The sequence below is a fragment of the Gopherus flavomarginatus genome, chromosome 9 (genome assembly GCF_025201925.1).
Source record: "Gopherus flavomarginatus isolate rGopFla2 chromosome 9, rGopFla2.mat.asm, whole genome shotgun sequence".
Taxonomy (NCBI): Eukaryota; Metazoa; Chordata; order Testudines; family Testudinidae; genus Gopherus; species Gopherus flavomarginatus.
In genome coordinates, this window is record NC_066625.1 from 32228848 (window position 1) to 32248881 (window position 20034).

The 20034-nt window shown below is 44.4% G+C and overlaps 1 protein-coding gene across 13 annotated transcripts in view; it reads right to left on the reverse strand.

Moving 5' to 3' along the window:
• Nucleotides 1-20034, reverse strand: part of NPRL3 (NPR3 like, GATOR1 complex subunit) — a 108239-nt gene that overhangs the window by 54766 nt on the left and 33439 nt on the right. For 12 of the 13 annotated variants that reach the window (XM_050968249.1, XM_050968239.1, XM_050968238.1 and 9 more), the window contains 2 exons: nucleotides 15936-16073; nucleotides 14803-14959 (listed from right to left, as the gene is read on the reverse strand). The exons of the other annotated variant lie outside the window; for it this stretch is intronic. In XM_050968249.1, coding sequence (XP_050824206.1) covers nucleotides 14803-14959; nucleotides 15936-16073 — 295 coding nt within the window. The remainder of the gene's footprint in view (nucleotides 1-14802; nucleotides 14960-15935; nucleotides 16074-20034) is intronic. 13 annotated transcript variants of the gene reach the window in all.

A 20034-nucleotide genomic window follows, 5' to 3' on the forward strand; every position in this document is an offset into this window, starting at 1 on the left:
TAATTCAAAAGCACTCAAAGTGGCACAGAAATACTGGTCAGCTCAGAAACTTTGCAGTTGTTATGAAAGTGTCCATCAGTAATTCATTCTTTGTTTAAACCATATATCCCTGTGTCCCCATTCACCATAAGATACCACAGAAAAATCTTTCTAAGCATTAAGGAGGGGCTTTACAGCAACAGCAAACAAGATTTCAAAGATTTTCATTTTAATGGGGTTGCGAGCACTGGCTTAGACTTGCTGAGGCCCAGGGCCAAAGCCAAAGCCCGAGGGCTTCCGCCCTGGGTAGTGGGGCTTAAGTGACAAGCCCCCTGCCTGGAGCTGAAGTCCTTGGGCTTCGGATTTGGCCCCTCTGCCCAGGTCACTGGGGCTTGGGACCCCCACTCCCGGAGCAGCAGAGCTAGGGTGGGCTCATGCTTCAGTCCCTTTGTCATCAGAAGGGAATCACAGTGCAATTAAGTTTGAGAACTCCTGGCCTAATGCAATGACCTGAAGAATAAGGACGATCCTAAAGCTTCAGACAGCATATATACACTTTTCATTCTTCGCTCGTTCTTGCAAGGACAAAATACCAGATCAATCACTGAACCAGGACCAAACTTAGGAAAGCAACATACATTAGATTTCTGAATTTTGGCCTTCAGTATATTAATATACATCCAATAAACCGCATGGTTGAAAGAGTGCAAGCATTGAGAAAAAACTGCAGGAGTTAGGGCCAGGTTCATAGGAACTCAGAACCCAGGAGCTCCCACTATTTCCAGTGACAGCCGCGAGGTGTTGAGCGCTTTTGAGAAAACAGTCAGAAAATAATTTCTCTCTCTTCTTCCCTGACAGTCCTGTCAAACTCCATAGGCCATTTCCCCTGCATTTGCCGAAGAGTACTTAGCATTGATTTCCTTCATTATAATTCTATAGTTTACTGAAGCAGTATTGTCATTAATGCTTATTACTCACCACTGAGACAGAAACAAGATTCTCTCATCAGTTTTACAGTTTCCAGTCACGTCTTCTATTTTAAGTTATCATTTGTTCTGGGATCATTGAAATTTTTATATAAATTTGAAAAACAAAGGAATGCCTGAGCCCCAGATGTCAGTCCTGGCTGTTAACGCCTGTCCACAGATCATAATTTAAAGATTGGTGAGGCTGAGCATAGAACTTTGTGTGGCTACTCTGCATATCTCCAGAGTGGAAAGAGATCAGAAGTTTGCTGCCATAACAAAGAGTACAGAATGAGCCTGTGAGAGATGCAGTCACACAGCCATATAAATACAGTTGTATTCAAGACAACAGAATCATAACGAGAGAAGGAAGAAGAGCATAAAGTCCTAATGGGACTCATGGAGTTGTGTTATTCCAATCTAATGTGAGAGATGTTCCAACAATACATTATGCAACACAACCAAGTCCTACGATAAGTAGAACTCTATTAGTGTTGAATGAAATAAAAAGAAAAGGCCCAGGTAGCCTTTTTATCGGCTATTGTCTGCTCCAGATAAAACTGTGGAGAAGGGCATCACTGTCATGGGAATACTGGCATGAGGAAAGTGTTACCAGGATTAGTAAAGTGGAAATTTGGCAACTTCAGAAGGAGTTCACACTTGTAGCACCTCCTTATCTGATGAATTTGGAGTAAAGTATCAATCACTGGAGCCTGACGCTTGTATGTTCTAAGCTGCAGCTACTACAATCAGGAAAGCGGCCTATATAAGAAAGCTGAGCTCATATGTATCCAGCAGCTCAACAAAGGAGCTATTATCAGCTAAACAAGGGCCATATCAAATTCCCACAACAAAAAATGGCTTTTTAATGGAAGTTTTTCAAAACAAGCTCCATATGAACTTGATGACAAGAAACTGCAAGGCAACTGACCAATCATCAAAAATATATTAATTTCCACATTAAAAACTTTAAGGGGAAGTTAAGGTAGCACTAACCAAACAGCTAGAAGGTGGAGGGGACACAAACATGTCTTACAGCAGTGCTCTGATTGTGGATTACCATTAAGAATGCTAGAGATGAAGTGCTGGATACCCAGAAAATTCAATTGTCAAAAAAGTTTTCGTTCCCTGTAAATCTAGAAGCTCACAGAGAAGGTAACCTGAAACTACAGCTTCACCACAAAGTAGTACATGTTTGAGATTTTCCTTAGGTTTCTTAAATAGTCCCATGGACAAGCAAACAAAGGTGGTTTGTTGGGTGGGGGCATTTCCCATTTTCTGACTTGTTTTTCTGAGATCTGCAGGATGGGAGTTGCCCTAAAGCATGAGTCCTAATATCTTGGAGGGCATCTTATCTCCTGCAGAGATTGGAAGATACACAGGGGTAGGGTAACTCTGCATCAACCCAGGGCAAGGTGAGTTAGGCTCATCAGGATAGCACAGCTTGCCAGAACAGTAACATATATCCATGCTTACCCGCAAGTGTCCTTTCCTCAAGTAATAAAGTCCATAGATCCATTATGATGGGTCTTCAGCTAGCTTGCAGCTTAGGGACCGAACTAGGCCTGTATCACTGACAGGAGGGGAGTGCCCAACCTTTGATGAGCTCATCAGTAAGACAACTAGCATAGCCACGATCATTGCACCTAATTTCCCCAAAATAAATCTAAAATATATCTCAATCAATAACTTCTCTTTCTGCAGAACATCCTTATCTCACTCCTCTACACTGGGTAAAAGGACTGGAGTGGCATAAAGGGGGATGAAAACCTCAGACCAGGCAGGAGGTGGGGGGCAGCGTTCACCCAGTGCAGGAACTGAGGAAGACAGTCATAGGCTGCTTTCCAAAGGCTGCCTCACAAGCTCTGACATATGGGGGGAAGAGCCACAGCATGTAGCACTGTAGAGAGTGCTAGCATAGCCTGCCAGACTGTAACTTAGAAATCTTCCCAAGGCTGCCTAAATTACCCAGGTTCCTGAAGAAGCCCAGAATTGGGAGGGTACAAAGGAGGTTTAGAGCCCATAGGGCCAACCTCCCCTGGCTTGCCACTTCTGTGCTGCTTCTCTCAGAGGTGCAGCAAAGACTCTCACCCCATAATGAATAAAAGAACTTCCTGGATACCTGTTTTCCATCCTTATCCGACTCCAGATGAGCCCTTTTCATTCAAAGTCACCTAAATCAGTGGACCTTATATCAAATTCCCTTATACATCGTCACCTCAAAGTCCACAACTGTATGGCAGAGGAAACCCAGTGAAACACAGACCCCAATCTACCCAGAAAGATCTTCAGATAGATCCATAAACCTCATCTTTCCCATTACCTTCAGTTTTCTGGTCACCCACTCTGCTCTCAAGCCACGATCTGACAAAACAAGATTTAAAAACAAAAACTTAACTGGAAACCCACAAGTGACTTCAAAGTCCTTCTTTATGGACAGTTTCTGGCAGAAAAAAAATCTTCAATCTGCTTCCATTATGGACTAATATAATCTATGGGCATCCCAGTACCTCCACTGACAGTCAGAGTGCTGTTTCATGGGCTGGCCAGTGTGGAGCCCCACTACTACTATAGAATCTGAGGAATGTTGGTTATTCTTTCTAGAATGGTACTGGCTCATTGGAAACGCTCTCTTTGGTCTTCTATTAATCATGCCTCTGATTTCCACAGGTGGCATCTATGTAGTCCCCTCATTCTACAGATATGAGAGACCATTACAGTAGGAATTTACAACTCAATCTTATTTCTAAATAGCTGGAAGATTAAGAAGTTCTTGTAAAGAGCAGCTAAAACGTTAAATATTTCCACTAAATCATTTATTCATGGTGGGAACAGCCTGAATAGCTCAGAGATGAATTCATAGGTACACTATTTCTGAGTGACTGTTTTGGTCACTTCCTTAACCAGGATAAGAATTCATGTCACTTCTTCAGCCTCTGCTAATAAACATACTAGAAAAGGTCAATATTGCCTTTGCTAAATCAGTGCATTACTTCACTGATGAGCTGCAGAAAGTATTCCAGGCACATGAAAAGTCAGTGACTGCTCTCTAGTGGCTGTGAAACAATCACCTAAAATAAATAAGAGCCCGCTTGTCTTAATACATACTCTTCACCTTTCTGCAATGAAGACAGTGAGAACAACAAAGACAGAAGAGGATTTTCAGCAGGTCAGAGATATTTCAACAATCCATACTTTCAATATTTCTGATGTTAACCATGTACAGTAACAACACTGGAATTCTAACAGAAGGCACTTTCCTTTGAATAAGGGTTGGCTGAGAAGTCTGGTCAGGATTTTTTTTATTTTAATTGTATTTTGTTTTTTGAAGCAGCAGATGCACTTCACTGTGAGATGCAGGGAACATTTGAATATATTCCTTGGTCTGAGCTAAACAACTACCTAGAGTCATAGAATTATCTGCCTCTAACAGCTACCCAAACTGGCCATCAGGTCTAACAATCAGAAGGTCCAAAAGCCCAATTATCAGAACTGACATTGGTCTACCTTGGCTGTTTAGTGGCCTGCATGCACAGCCAGAAAAACCATTTGTGATGCCAATGGTACACTCTCTGCTGAGCAGAAGCTCTCCTCTAGACAGCTTGTATTCATCAGACCCTGTGTACCAAACATATCAGAGAAGAGCTGCGTGGTTCCAAGACGCCAGCCGAAAGATTTCCCTTGCCTCCCTCCAGGGTGCAAGTTATAGTACACTGTTGGGGCTATACATATAATGAATGGTGACCACTCCTCCGGGGAGCGGTTTGACAAGCTCTCCTGCTGACACAGCACAATGTACACCAGCACTTAGGTCGGTATAATTTACGTCGCTCACGGGTGAGGATTATTCACATTCCGGAGTGACATAAATTACACTAAAGTAACTCGTAGTATAGACAAGGTCAAGAACAGACCTTAGTGAGGAAGCCACACAATTCAAACTGGCTGAGATAGAGAGTTACTGAATTTGGAGTCAGCAGAGTGAACCAAAAAGTTGGAGATAGCTAAAATAGAGAAGGAACAAGAGAACTGGAGGTGGGAAACTGACCTGACAGTTAAGGAGAGGAAGGCAGAAAAGCAACAGCATGAGGAAGCACACCAATGAACCAAGGAACTGAAAGAGAAGGAAGCAACAAACAAGAAGGAAAGGCTGCATAATCTGAGCTGGTAGGATTACCTGGACAGACCCCCCTGGTTCCAGGCATTCCCTCTCTCCAAGGAATACCCAGCTGGGACAAATTGTATCCTGCATACAAAAGATTGTATACTACTGAAAGAGACTCAGTTGCACAAAATGCCAGAAGACAAGTCCCCATTGCAACTACAAAGCTCTTGGGTAAAGCATTCATGTATTTAATGAAATGGAAATTGAACAAGCTTTGATATATGGTGAATTTTAAAAGGCTCTATGTTTTGCAAGTTTCAAATTACTCCTCATGCATATAGGGTAAGGTTTCAAAACCTCAAAAAAGGTGATAAAAATAGTCACAGAAGATGTGAGATTTCATGAGAAAAATGGGCAAAGGGGTTGAAGATTATGACCAGTTATTTCACCTCTTTGCACAGAAGATTTCCTGAGCATATGCTCTGAGGAGACCAAAGAAGCCATTTGGGATAAAACTTTAGGGTCTGCCTAGAAAGTGGCCAATCTGTCTGATTTCTATGTACAAGCCAGAGTATCTAGTGAGCAAAAGGCACAGAAAGAGGCAGAAGCCTAGTGTAAGGATGGAAGCATTCCCAGGTTTATCCCTGGGAAAAGGGAGGGTGGTTGGGAGCCCAGGCTCTCATCTCTCCCGAATCAACCCCTTCCTGGTAATTGCATTCACAGACCCCTTTCACAGGAAGACAATCCAAGATGATGTTCCATATGTAACTCCACTGAACACCTGAGGGACAAATGCCCTAAACAAAAGGCTCACACCCACTCCTTAGAATACTATTGTAAACACAAGACCCACGGAGGTACCGGAGGAGTTCCCAATGACTTTTCTATATTCTGACCTATGGGCGGTTGCTACTGACTTTATTAAGGTTGCCAAAGTGAGTGGCAAAGAATGCCTATAATGGAGTGAGCCTGGGTTCCCAGATCACTCAGGTCAGGGAGACTGGCATGCTGCATGGGGAAAGCATAGAACTCTTGGCCTTTGGAAAATTTAAAACCACTGTGCCTTTAGGGGAAGTGTACTTGGAATGTGAAGATATAGTAGGCATTTTAAAAGTTAGTATGCAGGACTGCATTCCAGCAAGAGCTCATGCAGGTAATGCTGTATTACTATGTCCAAGGTTGTTAGATATGGTACCCATCCTAGACAGAAACATTGCTCTGTGATCCCAGGAGGGAACGGTGAAGACAGAAACAGCTAAAGGATGAGGGAACATCCCACCCTAGCTAGCATGACTAGATAGCAAGTGTGAAAAATCAGGACAGGAGGTAGAGGGCAACAGGGGTCTATATAAGAAAAAGCACCAAAAATGAGGATTGTCCCTATAAAAATTGGGACATTGGTTACCCTAACCCCAGCTTAAAGAGGGAAGCAGTGTGTGTCATAAACAGATAGTTAAGGGTTAATGCCTCTTTTACCTGTAAAGGGTTAAGACGCTCAGTAAACCTGGCTGACACCTGACCAGAGGACCAATAAGGGGACAAGATACTTTCAAATCTTGGTGGAGGGAAGTCTTCATTTGTGCTCTTTGTTTTGGGTGTTATTCGCTCTTAGGACTAAGAGGGACCAGACATCAATCCAGGCTCTCCAAATCTTTCTCAGCCAGTCTCTCATGTTTCAAAATTGTAAGTAAAAGACAGGCAAGGTGGATTAGTTTTATTTTTGTTTTCTCAACGTGTAAATGTCCTTTTTTTTGCTGAGAGAATTTTACCTCTGTTTGCTGTAACTTTGAACCTAAGGCTAGAAGGGGTTCCTCTGGGCTATACGAATTAGATTACCCTGTAAAGTATTTTCATCCTGATTTCACAGAGATGATTTTTACCTTTCTTTTTAAGAATCTGATTGATTTTTCCTTGTTTTAAGATCCAAGGGGTTTGGATCTGGACCCACCAGGGAATTGGTGAAGTCCCTCAAGGCCACCCAGGAAGGGGAGAGTTTTGGGAGGACAGGAAGTGCTCCAGGCACTGGACTTCTGGATGGTGGCAGAGTTACCAGATCTAAGCTACTAATTAAGCTTAGAAGTGTCTATGCAGGTCCCCACATTTGTACCCTAAAGATCAGAGTGGGGAAGGAACCTTGACAGTGTGTCTCCAGGGACAAGGAAGGAAGAGCCACTCCCAAAGCTATGCATTTGCAGCAGAGCAGAGAGCAGACCCAGCCTTAGAAAGCACAAGCAGAATAATCTCTAGGGGGAGTCCAGCTAGGGGAAATGGGGAAGGGAAGATTGTACAGGGAAGTGCCTGTACTGGCTCCGAGAAGCCTTACAAGCAACTTGTGCCTGTTAAACATAATGGGGAACTAATTATGTTAGCCTACAATTGTCCTTTTGCTGGTCACTTGGGGACTTAAAGGACTTATGAAAAGATAAGAAGGAATTTTTATTGACCAGATATTCAGAATGAGGTGAGAGACTATTGCAGGTTTTGTGACATGCCAAGCTCAGAAGAGGCCAGTATGGTTTTACAAAGCTCCCCTGCAACCTTCACTTGTAATCAAGGAGACATTTCTTTAGGTGCTAACAAATATCATGAACCCTTTGCCCCAGCCAACCCAAAGGGGAAAACATTTTGCTGAAAATGGATTACGCCACTAGGTAGCCAGAAGCAGTTGCTTTAACTTAGAGGCTGATATAGTGGCAAAAGCCCATTTCGCTATTTTCAGCCAAGTAGGTTTTCCTAAAGAGATTTTGTCAGATTGTGGGTAAAATCTCACATCCCAACTATTCAGTGCATTGTGGAGGATGTTTGATTTAAAACAGCTGAAGGCTGCCCCATAACACCCAGAGACAAAACAGTTTGGTTGAAAGGTTCATAGAAACACTGAAATCTATACTGGGAATGTATGCAGACAAAAAGGGCAAGGGGCTCGGGTTGAAAAATTACCACATTATTTGTCTTTAAGGAGGTGCCCCAAGAGTCCGCAGGGGTGTCGCTATTTCATCTCCTGTATAAGAGAAAAGTGACAGAACACCTAGATCTTATCAGGCCCTTCTGGGAGAAGGGTAATGACCCAGGAGAACCAGGGATTGAATATCTACAAAAGTTCAGAAAGGAGTTAAAGACATGCTGGACATGGTTCAAACTAACCTCATGGATAGCCAGACCACACAAATAGCATAGTATGATAAGAATGCTTGAAGTTGTGCTGTTTTGAGGTGCGGGGTTGGTAATACTACTAAAATTGTTCTCTGTAAAAAGGGAGCAAAATGCAAAACTCAGGGGAGGGCCCTTATGGGTTGTGAAGAGAGAAAATTAAGTCATGTACAGTGTAAAAGACACCACAGCAAGGCTGCCCACAGTGCATGTGAATAGACTTAAAATCTATTACAATACAGAAGCAACTGTGAATATGCTTTGTTGTGATGAAAGGGAGTCTGAGACACATTTCATTGATCTACAAAAAGAACAGGAGTACTTGTGGCACCTTAGAGACTAACCAATTTATTTGAGCATAACCTTTCATAGGCTACAAGCCCCACTTCATCAGATGCATGTAGTGGAAAATATAGAAGGAAGACACACACACACACACACACACACACACACACACACACACACACACACCATGAAACAATGGGTGTTACCACAGACACTATAAGGAGAGTGATCAGTTAAGGTGAGCTATTAGCAGCAGGAGAGAAAAAGAACTGGTTTGTAGTGGTAATGAAAATACCCCATTTCCAGCAACTGACAAGGAGAAGTAAGGAACTGGGGGGAGGGGGAACAAACATGGGGAAATAGTTTTACTTTGTGTAATGGCCCACCCATTCCCAGTCTTTATTCAAGCCTAGTTTGATGGTGTCCAATTTGCAAATTAATTCCAATTCAGCAGTCTCTTGTTGAAGACTTGTTGAAGTCTGTTTTTGAAGTTTTTTCGTTGTAATATTGCAACTTTTAGGTCTGTAATCAAGTAGCCAGAGAGATTGAAGTGTTCTCCAACTGGTTTTTGAATGTTATAATTCTTGACATGTGATTTCTGTCCATTTATTCTTTTATGTAGAGACTGTCCAGTTTGGCCAATGTACATGGCAGAGGGCCATTGCCGGCACATGATGGCATATATCACATTGGTAGATGTGCAGTTGAACGAGCCCCTGACAGTGTGGCTGATGTGATTAGGTCCTATGATGGTATCTCCTGAATAGATATGTGGACAGAGTTGGCAACGGGCTTTGTTACAAGGATAGGTTCCTGGGTTAGTGTTTTTGTTGTGTGGTATGCGGTTGCTGATGAGTATTTGCTTCAGGTTTGGGTGTTGTCTGTAAGCAAGGACTGGCCTGTCTCCCAAGATCTGTGAAAGTGATGGATCGTCCTTCAGGATAGGTTATAGATCCTTGATGATGCGCTGGAGCGGTTTTAGCTGAGGGTTGAAGGGGACGGCTAGTGGTGTTCTGTTATTTTCTGCGTTGGGTCTGTCCTGAAGTAGGTGACTTCTGGGTACTCTTCTGGTTCTGTCAATCTGTTTCTTCACTTCAGCAGGTGGGTATTGTAGTTGTAACAATGCTTGACAGAGATCTTGTAGGTGTGTGTCTCTGTCTGAGGTTTTGGAGCAAATGTGACTGTATTGTAGAGCTTCACTATAGACAATGGATCGAGTGGTGTGCTCTGGATGAAAGCTAGAGGCATGTAAGTATGCATAGCGGTCAGTAGGTCTCCGGTATAGGGTGGTGTTTATGTGGCCATCACTTATTAGCGCTGTAGTGTCCAGGAAGTGGATCTCTTATGTGGACTGGTCCAGGCTGAGGTTGATGGTGGGGTGGAAATTATTGAAATCATGGTGGAATTCCTCAAGGGCTTCTTTTCCATGGGCGCAGATGATGAAGACGTCATCAATGTAGCGCAAGTAGAGCAAGGCTGTAAGGGGATGAGAGCTGAGGAAGTGTTCTAAGTCAGCCATAAAAATGTTGGCATACTATGGGGCCATGTGGGTACCCACAGCAGTGCCGCTGATTTGAAGGTGTATGTTGTCCTCAAATGTGAAACAGTTATGGGTGAGGACAAAGTTCAACCACAAGGTTTGCTGTGACATTCTCGGGGATACGGTTCCTGATGGCTTGTAGTCCATCTTTGTGTGGAATGTTGGTGTTGAGGGCTTCTACATCCATAGTGGCCAGGATGGTGTTTTCTGGAAGATCACCGATGGATTGTAGTTTCCTCAGGAAGTCAGTTGTGTCTTGAAGATAGCTGGGAGTGCTGGTACCGTAGGGCCTGAGGAGGGAGTCTACATAGCCAGACAATCCCACTGTCAAGGTGCCAATGCCTAAGATGATAGGGTGTCCAGGATTTCCAGGTTCATGGATCTCGGGCTGAAGATAGAATACCCCTGCTCAGGGTTCTAGGGATGTGTCTGTGCAGATTTGCTCTTGTGCTTTCAGGCAGTTTCTTGAGTAGATAGTGTAGTTTCTTTTGGTAACCCTCAGTGGGATCAGAGGGTAATGGCTTGTAGAATGTGATGTTGGAGAGCTGCCTAGCAGCCTCTTGTTCTTATTCCGACCTATTCATGATGACAACAGCACCTCCTTTGTCAGCACCTCCATTAATCTAGTGGCTGAATGTCCTAATGACTCATCATTTGAAAGCACTAAGATATGCAAAGAGCTAACAGACAGAGAGGGTAGAAATCTTGGTTGCAAAAATACAAGCAGGTATTTTCTAACATATCAATGACTACTTATAAAATGGTCCACAAGATTGACTTTGTGGATCCCCAACCTGCACCTAGCAGGGCACACTGAACCACTGGGAAAGTGGACAAGCAAATCCATAAAGCAACAGAGTATTCAGGATATGGGAGTAATTAAAGAGTCTGACAGTTCCTGGGCATCTCCTGTGTTGGTTCCCAAGACAAATAAGACTGTAAAGTTGTGTGTTGATTATGGAAAACTTCATACGGTCAGTTTCGGATGTCTATCCTATGCCCAGAATTGATAAAATGGTATATTTTGCTTTGCCAAAAGTATCTCTTAGCACAACTGATCTGGTAAAAGTGCATTGGCAGATTCCTTTGGACAAGGACACATAGAAGAAATCTACTTTTATTACTGCTAAGGGTTTGAACTTCACGAGTTCAAAATGTTATCTTTTGGATTAATTAATGCAGGAGCCACTTTTCAGAGGCTTGTCAAACAAGTGCTAAACAGATTACAAGACTTCACATGATAATATAGCAATGTTTAGCTACTCTTGGTCACTTTACAAGAGACACTGGAGGGCTGTACTTTCAAAACTCAGAGATGCAAGTCTTACTGTGAAGGCTTTTAAAATGTAAAATAGGAGCAGCAAATGTTCCTTATTTGGGACACTGTGTAAGATGGTGGCCAAATCTTTCCTGATCCCTTGAAAGTAGAAGCTATTAGCCCCAGACCAAAAAGCAGATCCTATCTTTCATAGGCATAATTAACTATTACTGCCGATTTATGCAGGAGTTTGTTGACATTATGTCCACTATCACAAACTTCTGCAAGAAGACAAAGCCAAACAGAGTGGTGTGGACAAAAGTCTTGTTTAAAGAGTTTTGATAAAGAAAATCTTGTCAGAAAAACCTGTTCTGGCCATTCCAGATTTTGACAAAATGCACGTGAATGCATCAGACATTGGTTTAGATTCAGTCCTAATGCAGTCAGGGGAAAGTATAAAAACTAGCTCACTGCTTTCTTGAATTAAAAAACTGGCACCCAGCAAACAGAATTACTCTGTCATAGAAAAGAGTGGTATACCATTGTATGGGTTATCCTGCACTTAAGGCCCTTTTTCTAACAAAAAATTCAGGGTTCTAACTGACCACTCTCTAACAGTCTGGTTACATAAAAGTAAGGGCACCAATTCCAAACTGCTGCTTCGGCGTATGATGCTCCAAGAATACATGGAAATTGTGCATATTAAAAGGGAAAGAAAATATAGCGGTAGATGGTCTGTCCAGGAAAGAGGATTCTGATCCCCGGCCTATAGTTCAGCCTGTGGTTGACCATCCTGCAGCACTGTAAGAGCGGTGGTGTGACCCTAGGAGCCTCTCAGTGCTAACTGGCAGAGAGAGCACCATATTTAACTCATATCAGACCTGACAAACTCATTACCCTTCAACATACTTTTGTCATAATATGCATCTAAAAGGTGTCATGTATCATACGTAAATTGGTGACATGCTGGTCCCAAAAATCACTTTGTGATGTACATACAGATTATGTACAAGGAGTCGTATGCGTGTGCTGGAAATGTATTCTTAAAATGTACTTGGGAGGCAGTGCATAAAGCAAGCCTGCCCAAGGCAAAGGAATGTGTATTTACCTGCCTGACTAGCCTGATAACTGGCAAAGAACAATGAAAATACATTTACACGTACAGCAGACAAAGCTATCAAGTTAACAAGCTAATGAGCTCAGTAGGGGGACCGGGGGTTCCTGGCTCTTGAGGTCTAGAAAATGGACTTTGGGTAGTATAAGTGTGATGCTGCACTCTATAAGATTTTATGAAAATATGCTAATGAGCTTGAATACAATGTAACTGAAATATGCTTCATGCAAGAGATCTCTTGTAAGGTACCATTACAAAGCTTATAATCTACTGAGTGTGATCATGCTATTTGTATAAATGTATCACTCTTGTATCTGAAACTAGAAATATGAAATATAACTGAGGGCCTATTGTAATTATGCAAAGTGTGGGCCATTAATGGTGGTTTGGAATCTTGATGGCTCGCATCAACCAGGATAATTGACTGCAGATGGCTCTGTTTTACCTATAAGTCTTCCTGTATAGGTGTGTGCTGGTAAGTAAGACTTCATTACCCACAATGACATGTGATCAAGTCATCTGAACTGGAATCCATCTTTAACCTTGTGCTTTTCCATTGAGAAGGAGGGGGTGGGAACCCAGAGAGGGACAAAGGATTCCTGCCTTATGCAAAAGATATAGTAAGTGGGTGGAACAGAACAAAGAGGAGAGGGCCATCATAAGAAATCCCCTAGCTACCACCTGAGCTGGAACAAGGGCCATACCAGGGGAAAGGATTGTGCCCAGAGTAGGAAGACGTCCAGTCTGTGAAAGAAACTTATTAAACATCTCTGAGGGTGAGATTTTAATCTGTATTCAGTTTTATTATTGCACTAGACTCAGACTTGCGTGTTTTATTTTATTTTGCTTGGTAATTCACTTTGTTCTGTCTGCTACTACTTGGAACCACTTAAATCCCACTTTCTGTATTTAATAAAATCACTTTACTTATTAATTAACCCAGAGTACGTATTAATACCTGGGGGGGAGGGGCAAACAGCTGTGCATCTCTCTATCAGCGTTATAGAAGGCGAACAATTTATGAGTTTACCCTGTAGAAGCTTTATACAGGGTATAACAGATTTATTTGGGGTTTAGACCCCGCTGGGAGTTGGGCATCTGAGTGTTAAGGACAAGAACACTTCTGTAAGTTGCTTTCAGTTAAGTCTGCAGCTTTGAGACATGTGGTTCAGACCCTGAGTCTGTGTTGGAGAAGACAGGTGTGTCTGACTCAGCAAGACAGGGTGCTGGGGTCCTGATCTGGCAGGGAAAGCAGGGGCAGAAGTAGTCTTGGCACATCAGTTGGCAGCTCCCAAGGGGGTTTCTGTGACCCAACCTGTCACAATAAGAGGAACAGGCATGAGACAGGCATGGTCTACGTATTCTGCCTCAGCAGGAGGGTGGAACTTGAGGTCCCTTCCAGTTGGACATTTCTATGATTCTATCTGGTCTGGCTGCTGTCAGCGACAGGATACTGGACTATATGCACCACAGGTCTGATTGAGCCTGGCAATTCTTGTGAAGCCAGATTCCCTGAAGGTTGGATAAGCAGCAAAACATGATACACATTAGAAATTCAGCCTCTCAGACAGGTAGACATTTTTCAGTTTCTATCTTATAAACTCTGTCATTTTTGTACTGTTGCAACCCGTTTCGGGGCTAAGCCATTCTCTCCTCCCAGTAGCACAACTTAAGAATAAGCGGACATTTCCCACAGAGTGGAAACCCAGGCCACCACCAAACCATGGTCCAGACACTAAACTGAATTGACTGTTGCTGAACTGACTCCGTTCTACTGTCTCCTCTGCTCCCTGCCCCTCACCCTCAGCCCACTTATTTGTCCCCTCTTACCATTTTACTTTTAGACAGTCAGATCTTTGGGAGCAAGGACTGATTTATTGTGTGCCTGTATAGCACCTTGTACAATGGAGCCCAATCCGATTGTGGTGTTTGGGACTTATTATTCAACATGTATATGTGCTAAGATGGTTGAATAGCTGCAGAATGTTGAAGCAGCAAGATGCATTTCTGCTCTCTCAGGAAGGAGGAAACCCAAATCCAGCACTGTGAATTAGCAGACCCAGGTGCAACAGTAACAGATATTCTGTGACTGGGCAGGTTAGGTTGCACCAACATTTAAAATATATACTTACAAAGTAAAGAGCAATGTAACAAAGTGTAGGGGACTGAATTACTAGAGACCAAGTTAAAGTTTATTCTTAATCGGCTACAGCACAAGGGCTGACCAACTTCTCCTTCCACCAGGAGGGGTTGAAGCCTCTCTCCAACCCTCCCTAGCACTAAGACATTAGCCCTTTGAGCATTTTATGCACATATAAAGGATACTATAGAAACACCACAGATACTAAGAAGGAAAATGCCTAGCAAATTGTAACAGCTTAAATTAAAACTGTCAGCTCCTTGTACCTGTAGTAATGCCAGGTCAGCATCCTGAGCCAGCTGCTGCAGATTCTTCACAGCAGAGGTAGTTTTAATCACTCTCACCAGGGCCGGGGAACAGTCCAATGGAAGCTCATTAAGCAACGATTTCTCATCATTCAGTAGTAATAAGGCATGGTAAGGCCTGTAGAAATAACATTGTCATCTGTAATTACTTCCTTCTTGAAGGATGAGCTACCCCTCACTATGGCACAGAGCTGGAGCATGTGGTCAAGCTACTGGCAAAATAGATCTGATACTATGATAGCTATAGCTAAGGACTATGTTCACAGTTAGTTCATTCTTGTTTACATCAAGACAAGCTGCCTTCTGCCAAAAGGAGTATTAAACCTCTATCACCATTTGGAAAGCCTAAAAGCTAGCCAGACAGGTGGACAGATTGTGGTCCCAAGGAAGCAGGGATGAAATGCACACACCTCCCTGTGAACTGCTGATCAGAACTGGGCACTAAATGAAAGTAACACAGCAGGTGACTTTTGCAGCTAAGCCTCCATAGAACAGCGGGAAACAAAAATGGGACATCTGCCCCTCCCCCCCAAAAAAAGGCCTATAGGAAATACCAATCTTTCCGAATTTAGACACTTCATGGAACTGTGATATGGACAAGAGATCACTTCAACACGAATATGGTTTCAATGAAGTGTTTGCTTTTAAGGATGGCACTTTGAATGGGGAATATCTTGCAATAACCTCTAAGATAAGATCTTCCAATTGTAAATAATACAGATGCTGGCTGCTGCATTACTTTAAAAAAAAAAAATCAGCATTGCCACTGTGTGATCAGTCAATAACAGTGCCACAAATACCTGGAGGGAAAAAAATCTAGGCACAAGAGAACAGGCTGTGGCGCAGAGCTTGGTTCCAATTCATTATCACCATTTAGAGAACCAAAATGGGCTCTAATTTTCACATCACAAAGACACACAGTCCATTTCCAGGAACTAGGAGCACAACGAAAAAAGTCAAACTATTATTTTCTGTAACATTTCTCAGTAAGGCTGTAAAACATTTGGGTCAATCAGAACAAAGGGAGATAAGTTAAGTGTTAGTGTTAGAGAGGCACAAGAACATTCGGGCACTGAAGAATGGAGGATATTTACCTAATAGCTTTCAGGCTTCTTTCAATCGCTTCAGGAGGTATAAAGCTTGTTGCAACATAATGGATTTTATGAGGCAGACAGAAACTCACTTCAAGCCAGTTGTTGATGTGCAATCGCACCACCCCTGTAGTACAAAGACTTAAATAAAAAAATAAAAATAAATAAAAATAAATACAGCATTTGCTGCCTCTCTTGAGTAAAAGCAATGAGCCAGATTCACCCATGCTGATGCCAGAACAAGAGAAGAGAGAGACTGCACCTCCCTCCTTTCAGCAGCTGCAAGGGACCAATTTGACTCTAGTCCAAGTGTGGGCAAACTTTTTGGCCTGAGGGCCACATCGGGGAATAGAAATTGTATGGCAGGCCATGAATGCTCACAAAATTGGAGTTGGGGCTCTGGTTGGGGGTGTGGGTTCTGGGGTGGGGCTGGGGATGAGGAGTTTGGGGTGCAGGAAGGTGCTGGAATCGAGGGATTTGGAGAGAAGGAGGAGGATCAGGCCTGGGCTAGAGGGTTGGGGCATGGGGAGCAGCTCAGGAGCGCAGGCTCCGAGTGATGCTTACCTCAAGCAGCTCCTGGAAGCAGTGGCATGTCCCTTCTCCGGCTCCTACGTGTGAAGGAGCCCCCGACCCTGCTAAAGTGCCGGAGTGGGGCCATGCAGCTGCTTCCAGGAGCTGCATGGTGCGGCCCCAGAGCCTGTCCCCTGGAGCAGGGCCGAGCTACAGCACCCATGGCTGAAGCAGGTCCAAGCTGCGTGGACCTGACCTGGTGCCCCCGGCTGGAGCGCTGAAGCGGGGCAAGCCCCAGACCCTGCTCCCCACCCCTGCTCTAGTCCATAAGGCAGGGGTGGGCAAACTATGGCCCGGGGGCTGCATCTGGCACTCCAGATGTTTTAATTTGGCTCTTGAGCTCCCGCCAGGGAGTAGGATAAGGGGCTTGTCCCACTCCGGTGCTCCAGCCGGAGAGCGGGGTTGGGGGCTTGCTGCTGCTTTCGGGAGCCATGTGGAGCAGGGCATGTCCTCCCTCTGGCTCCTACACGTAGGGGCAGCCAGGGGGCTCCGCATGCTGCCCCCACCCCGAGCACCGCTCCCACAGCTCCCAATGGGTGACATGCCAGAAGCCTGAGACATTGGTTGAATAAACCACATTCCAGTGCATCCTCTTGTGTAAATAGCTAATGCTACCTCCCAAATAATGCATTGTGAGATCTATGGGTGATGCAGGCTGTCAATTTTATAGTGTTTATCTAGCTGCATTTCATTTAATCCTTTCTTTACATTTCAAGAGGTCTTCTGTTGGCCAGGAACCACGGCCAATGGGAGCTGCAAGGGTGGTGCCCGCATATGAGGAAGCGTGCAGAGCCACTTGGCCACACCTCCACATAGAAGATGGAGGTGAAACATGTCACTGCTTCTGGGAGCTGCTGAGGTAAAGCACCACCCGGACCCTGCACCCCTGACAACCTCCTGTGCCCCAACCCCCTGCCCCAGCCCTGATCCCCCTCCTGCACTCCAAACCCCTCAGTCCCAGCCCAGTGCCCAAATCCCAGCCAGAGCCCAAACACACATGACCCCACCTCCCTACCCCAACTCCTCATTTCTGGCCCTACCCCAGAGACTGCACCCTCAGCTGGAGCCCACACCCCCCTTCACCCCAACCCCCAGTTTTGTGAGCATTCATGGCCCCCCAAACAATTTCCATACACAGATATGGCCCTCAAGCCAAAAAGTTGGCCCACCCCTGCCATGAGGCCTGCTTTAAATTTGTCTCTTATAGGCTATTGCATGGTCACAGAATCATAAGAATGCCCCAACCACACTCCCTCCCTCCTCCAGCTGGCCCTGACCCCACACCAATGCACCAGGGAGGGAAGGAGGATCTCCTTTAAAGGTGATGCAGAGGCCTTGTGGGGGGTGTTCCTGGGGGAGGTATGGTGGGACTGGATGGCACACAGGGCAATGATGAATTGGGCCCAATGTTTCCATCATAATTTTACTGCACGATAAAGAGCGAGGAAAGTTCCCTTACTACACATAAGGCATTACAGAGCAACATGTCAGCACAACACTGATTCCATAGATTCCACCTACGTGGTTTGTTTCCCATTGACCTGCTCATCACAATAAATCATGAAAGTTGTTGTTAAATAGTTCCTTCATTCTAGGAAACCACAGCATCTAAAACTAAACTTTTAAGCTTACCCAAAAGAACAGAATTGAAGTGGAGAAAATATGCACTTCAGGAACAATAATGAAGTTTGATCCCAGTGTTTGGCTGGAAAGAAGCTTTAAGTATCTTTTATTTAATACCCCTGGAAAGCAGGACACACAGCAAGCAGGGAGTTTGGGGCAACCAACTTCACTCAAACAGATTTTTGTTCTTGTTTTTAGATGGTGACATATTTACTCCTCATCTTTATGGCATTCACTACCTCCTCCACTACCCAAGTACAAGCACACATGGGTAAGACACCTCACCCTCTGTATTAATAAATATGTCTGCTCAAAAAGCCATTTCTCATGACATGAGTGTGCTGGTTGAGGCCAAAATCAGTGTTGTACACCTGTACAGCAGAGAGATTTGCAATGATAAGTGTACGAACAGGAACACAAGAACGTTCATTCTCAATTCTCAAGACCAAAGTCCAATAACTTTGTTAGTAGCTTTTAAGAGCTGTGCTTTTTCTCTGTGCCAGACACTAGTTCTCAGCAGAAGCAAGTCCAGTAATAAAAGTTTAACATGGAAACAGCCACAGAATTTCCCATTATCTGTGCAAAAAGCATTACAAAAAACACACTGCACCGAAAGCCCTGGGGTGCACTTCACTGCTTGGTTGGGCCAGGCTGGGAGGGTGTGTGTGTTTTTCCTCTGATACCTTCATTTTATGTCAAACTTCAAAACAGATAAAAACAAACAAACAAACAATCAAGCAAACAAACAAGAACACCTTCACTGAAAATCCCATATTAAAAATTAAGCATCGCAAAGTTTCATTTAAATACATTTCCTAATTATTCTCTGAACAGGTGCATATGGGCATTTTCCTACCAATGTGACTCAACCTAGAGCTGGCGAGCCCAGTTCTGAGATTAGATGATAGTTCAGTATAAGGCAGGGATCAGCAACCTTTGGCAGGCAGCCTGTCAGGGAAAGCCCCTGGCGGGCCAGGCCGGTTCGTTTACCTGCCGCTTCTGCAGGTTCGGCCAATCGCAGCTGCCACTAGCCGCAGTTCGCCACTCCAGGCCAATGGGGGCTGCAGGAAGCAGAGCGGGCCGAGGGATGTCCTGGCTGCAGCTTCCCGCAGCCTCCATTGGCCTGCCAGTGGGATCTGTGATCGGCCGAACTTGCAGTACGCGTGCCAAAGTTTACCAATCCCTGGCAGGGCTGGCTTTAGGCTGATTCCCTGGAATCGGGCCCCGCACCTAAGGCATCTGTTTACATTTTTTTTTTTTTTAAACTCACCCCAGCGGCAGTCCGCTCCAGGGTCTCCGGCCGGCCCCATGATGACCGCGGCGAAGCTCCAGCAGCAGTGCAGCAAGCCTCGCGGCAGCCCCCCCGCAGTGGCCATCCCTCGGCTGGCAATCAGAAGAGCTGCCGAAGACTCGGCGTGCCGCCTGGTGAGTACAAGCCCCACTCCCAGGAATAAAGCCACGCACTTGCTAAAGCCGGCCCTGATCCCTCATATAAAGCCTTCTCAAATTGCAGTCATTCTACTGAGACAGCCACCAAAGAAGCTAATTATGTGGCATATGTGCTGAGTCCCATCAATAGCACCACCATTATTAGGAAACAGGATGGGAAGAAGAGTTTTCCCACAGTCCACCAAGCTCCTAAGGCTAGAGTGCCGACATAGGGTGGAGGTGGGGGGCACTAGACACTTCAGGATACCTTTACTTTGATTCAGGTCTGTGCACTGCAGTGTGGACACCAGAACCCAAGGTTTGAGCACGGGTCAGAAAATTCTTAACCTAGGGTTAAAATGCAGGGTAGACACTCAAGTCCAGGGTTTCCTGACACAGGTCTGCTAACTCAAGTCCCACTATCCCTAGGCTTACATTACTGTGTAAATAACCTAAATTACCGAATATGCAAATATATGGC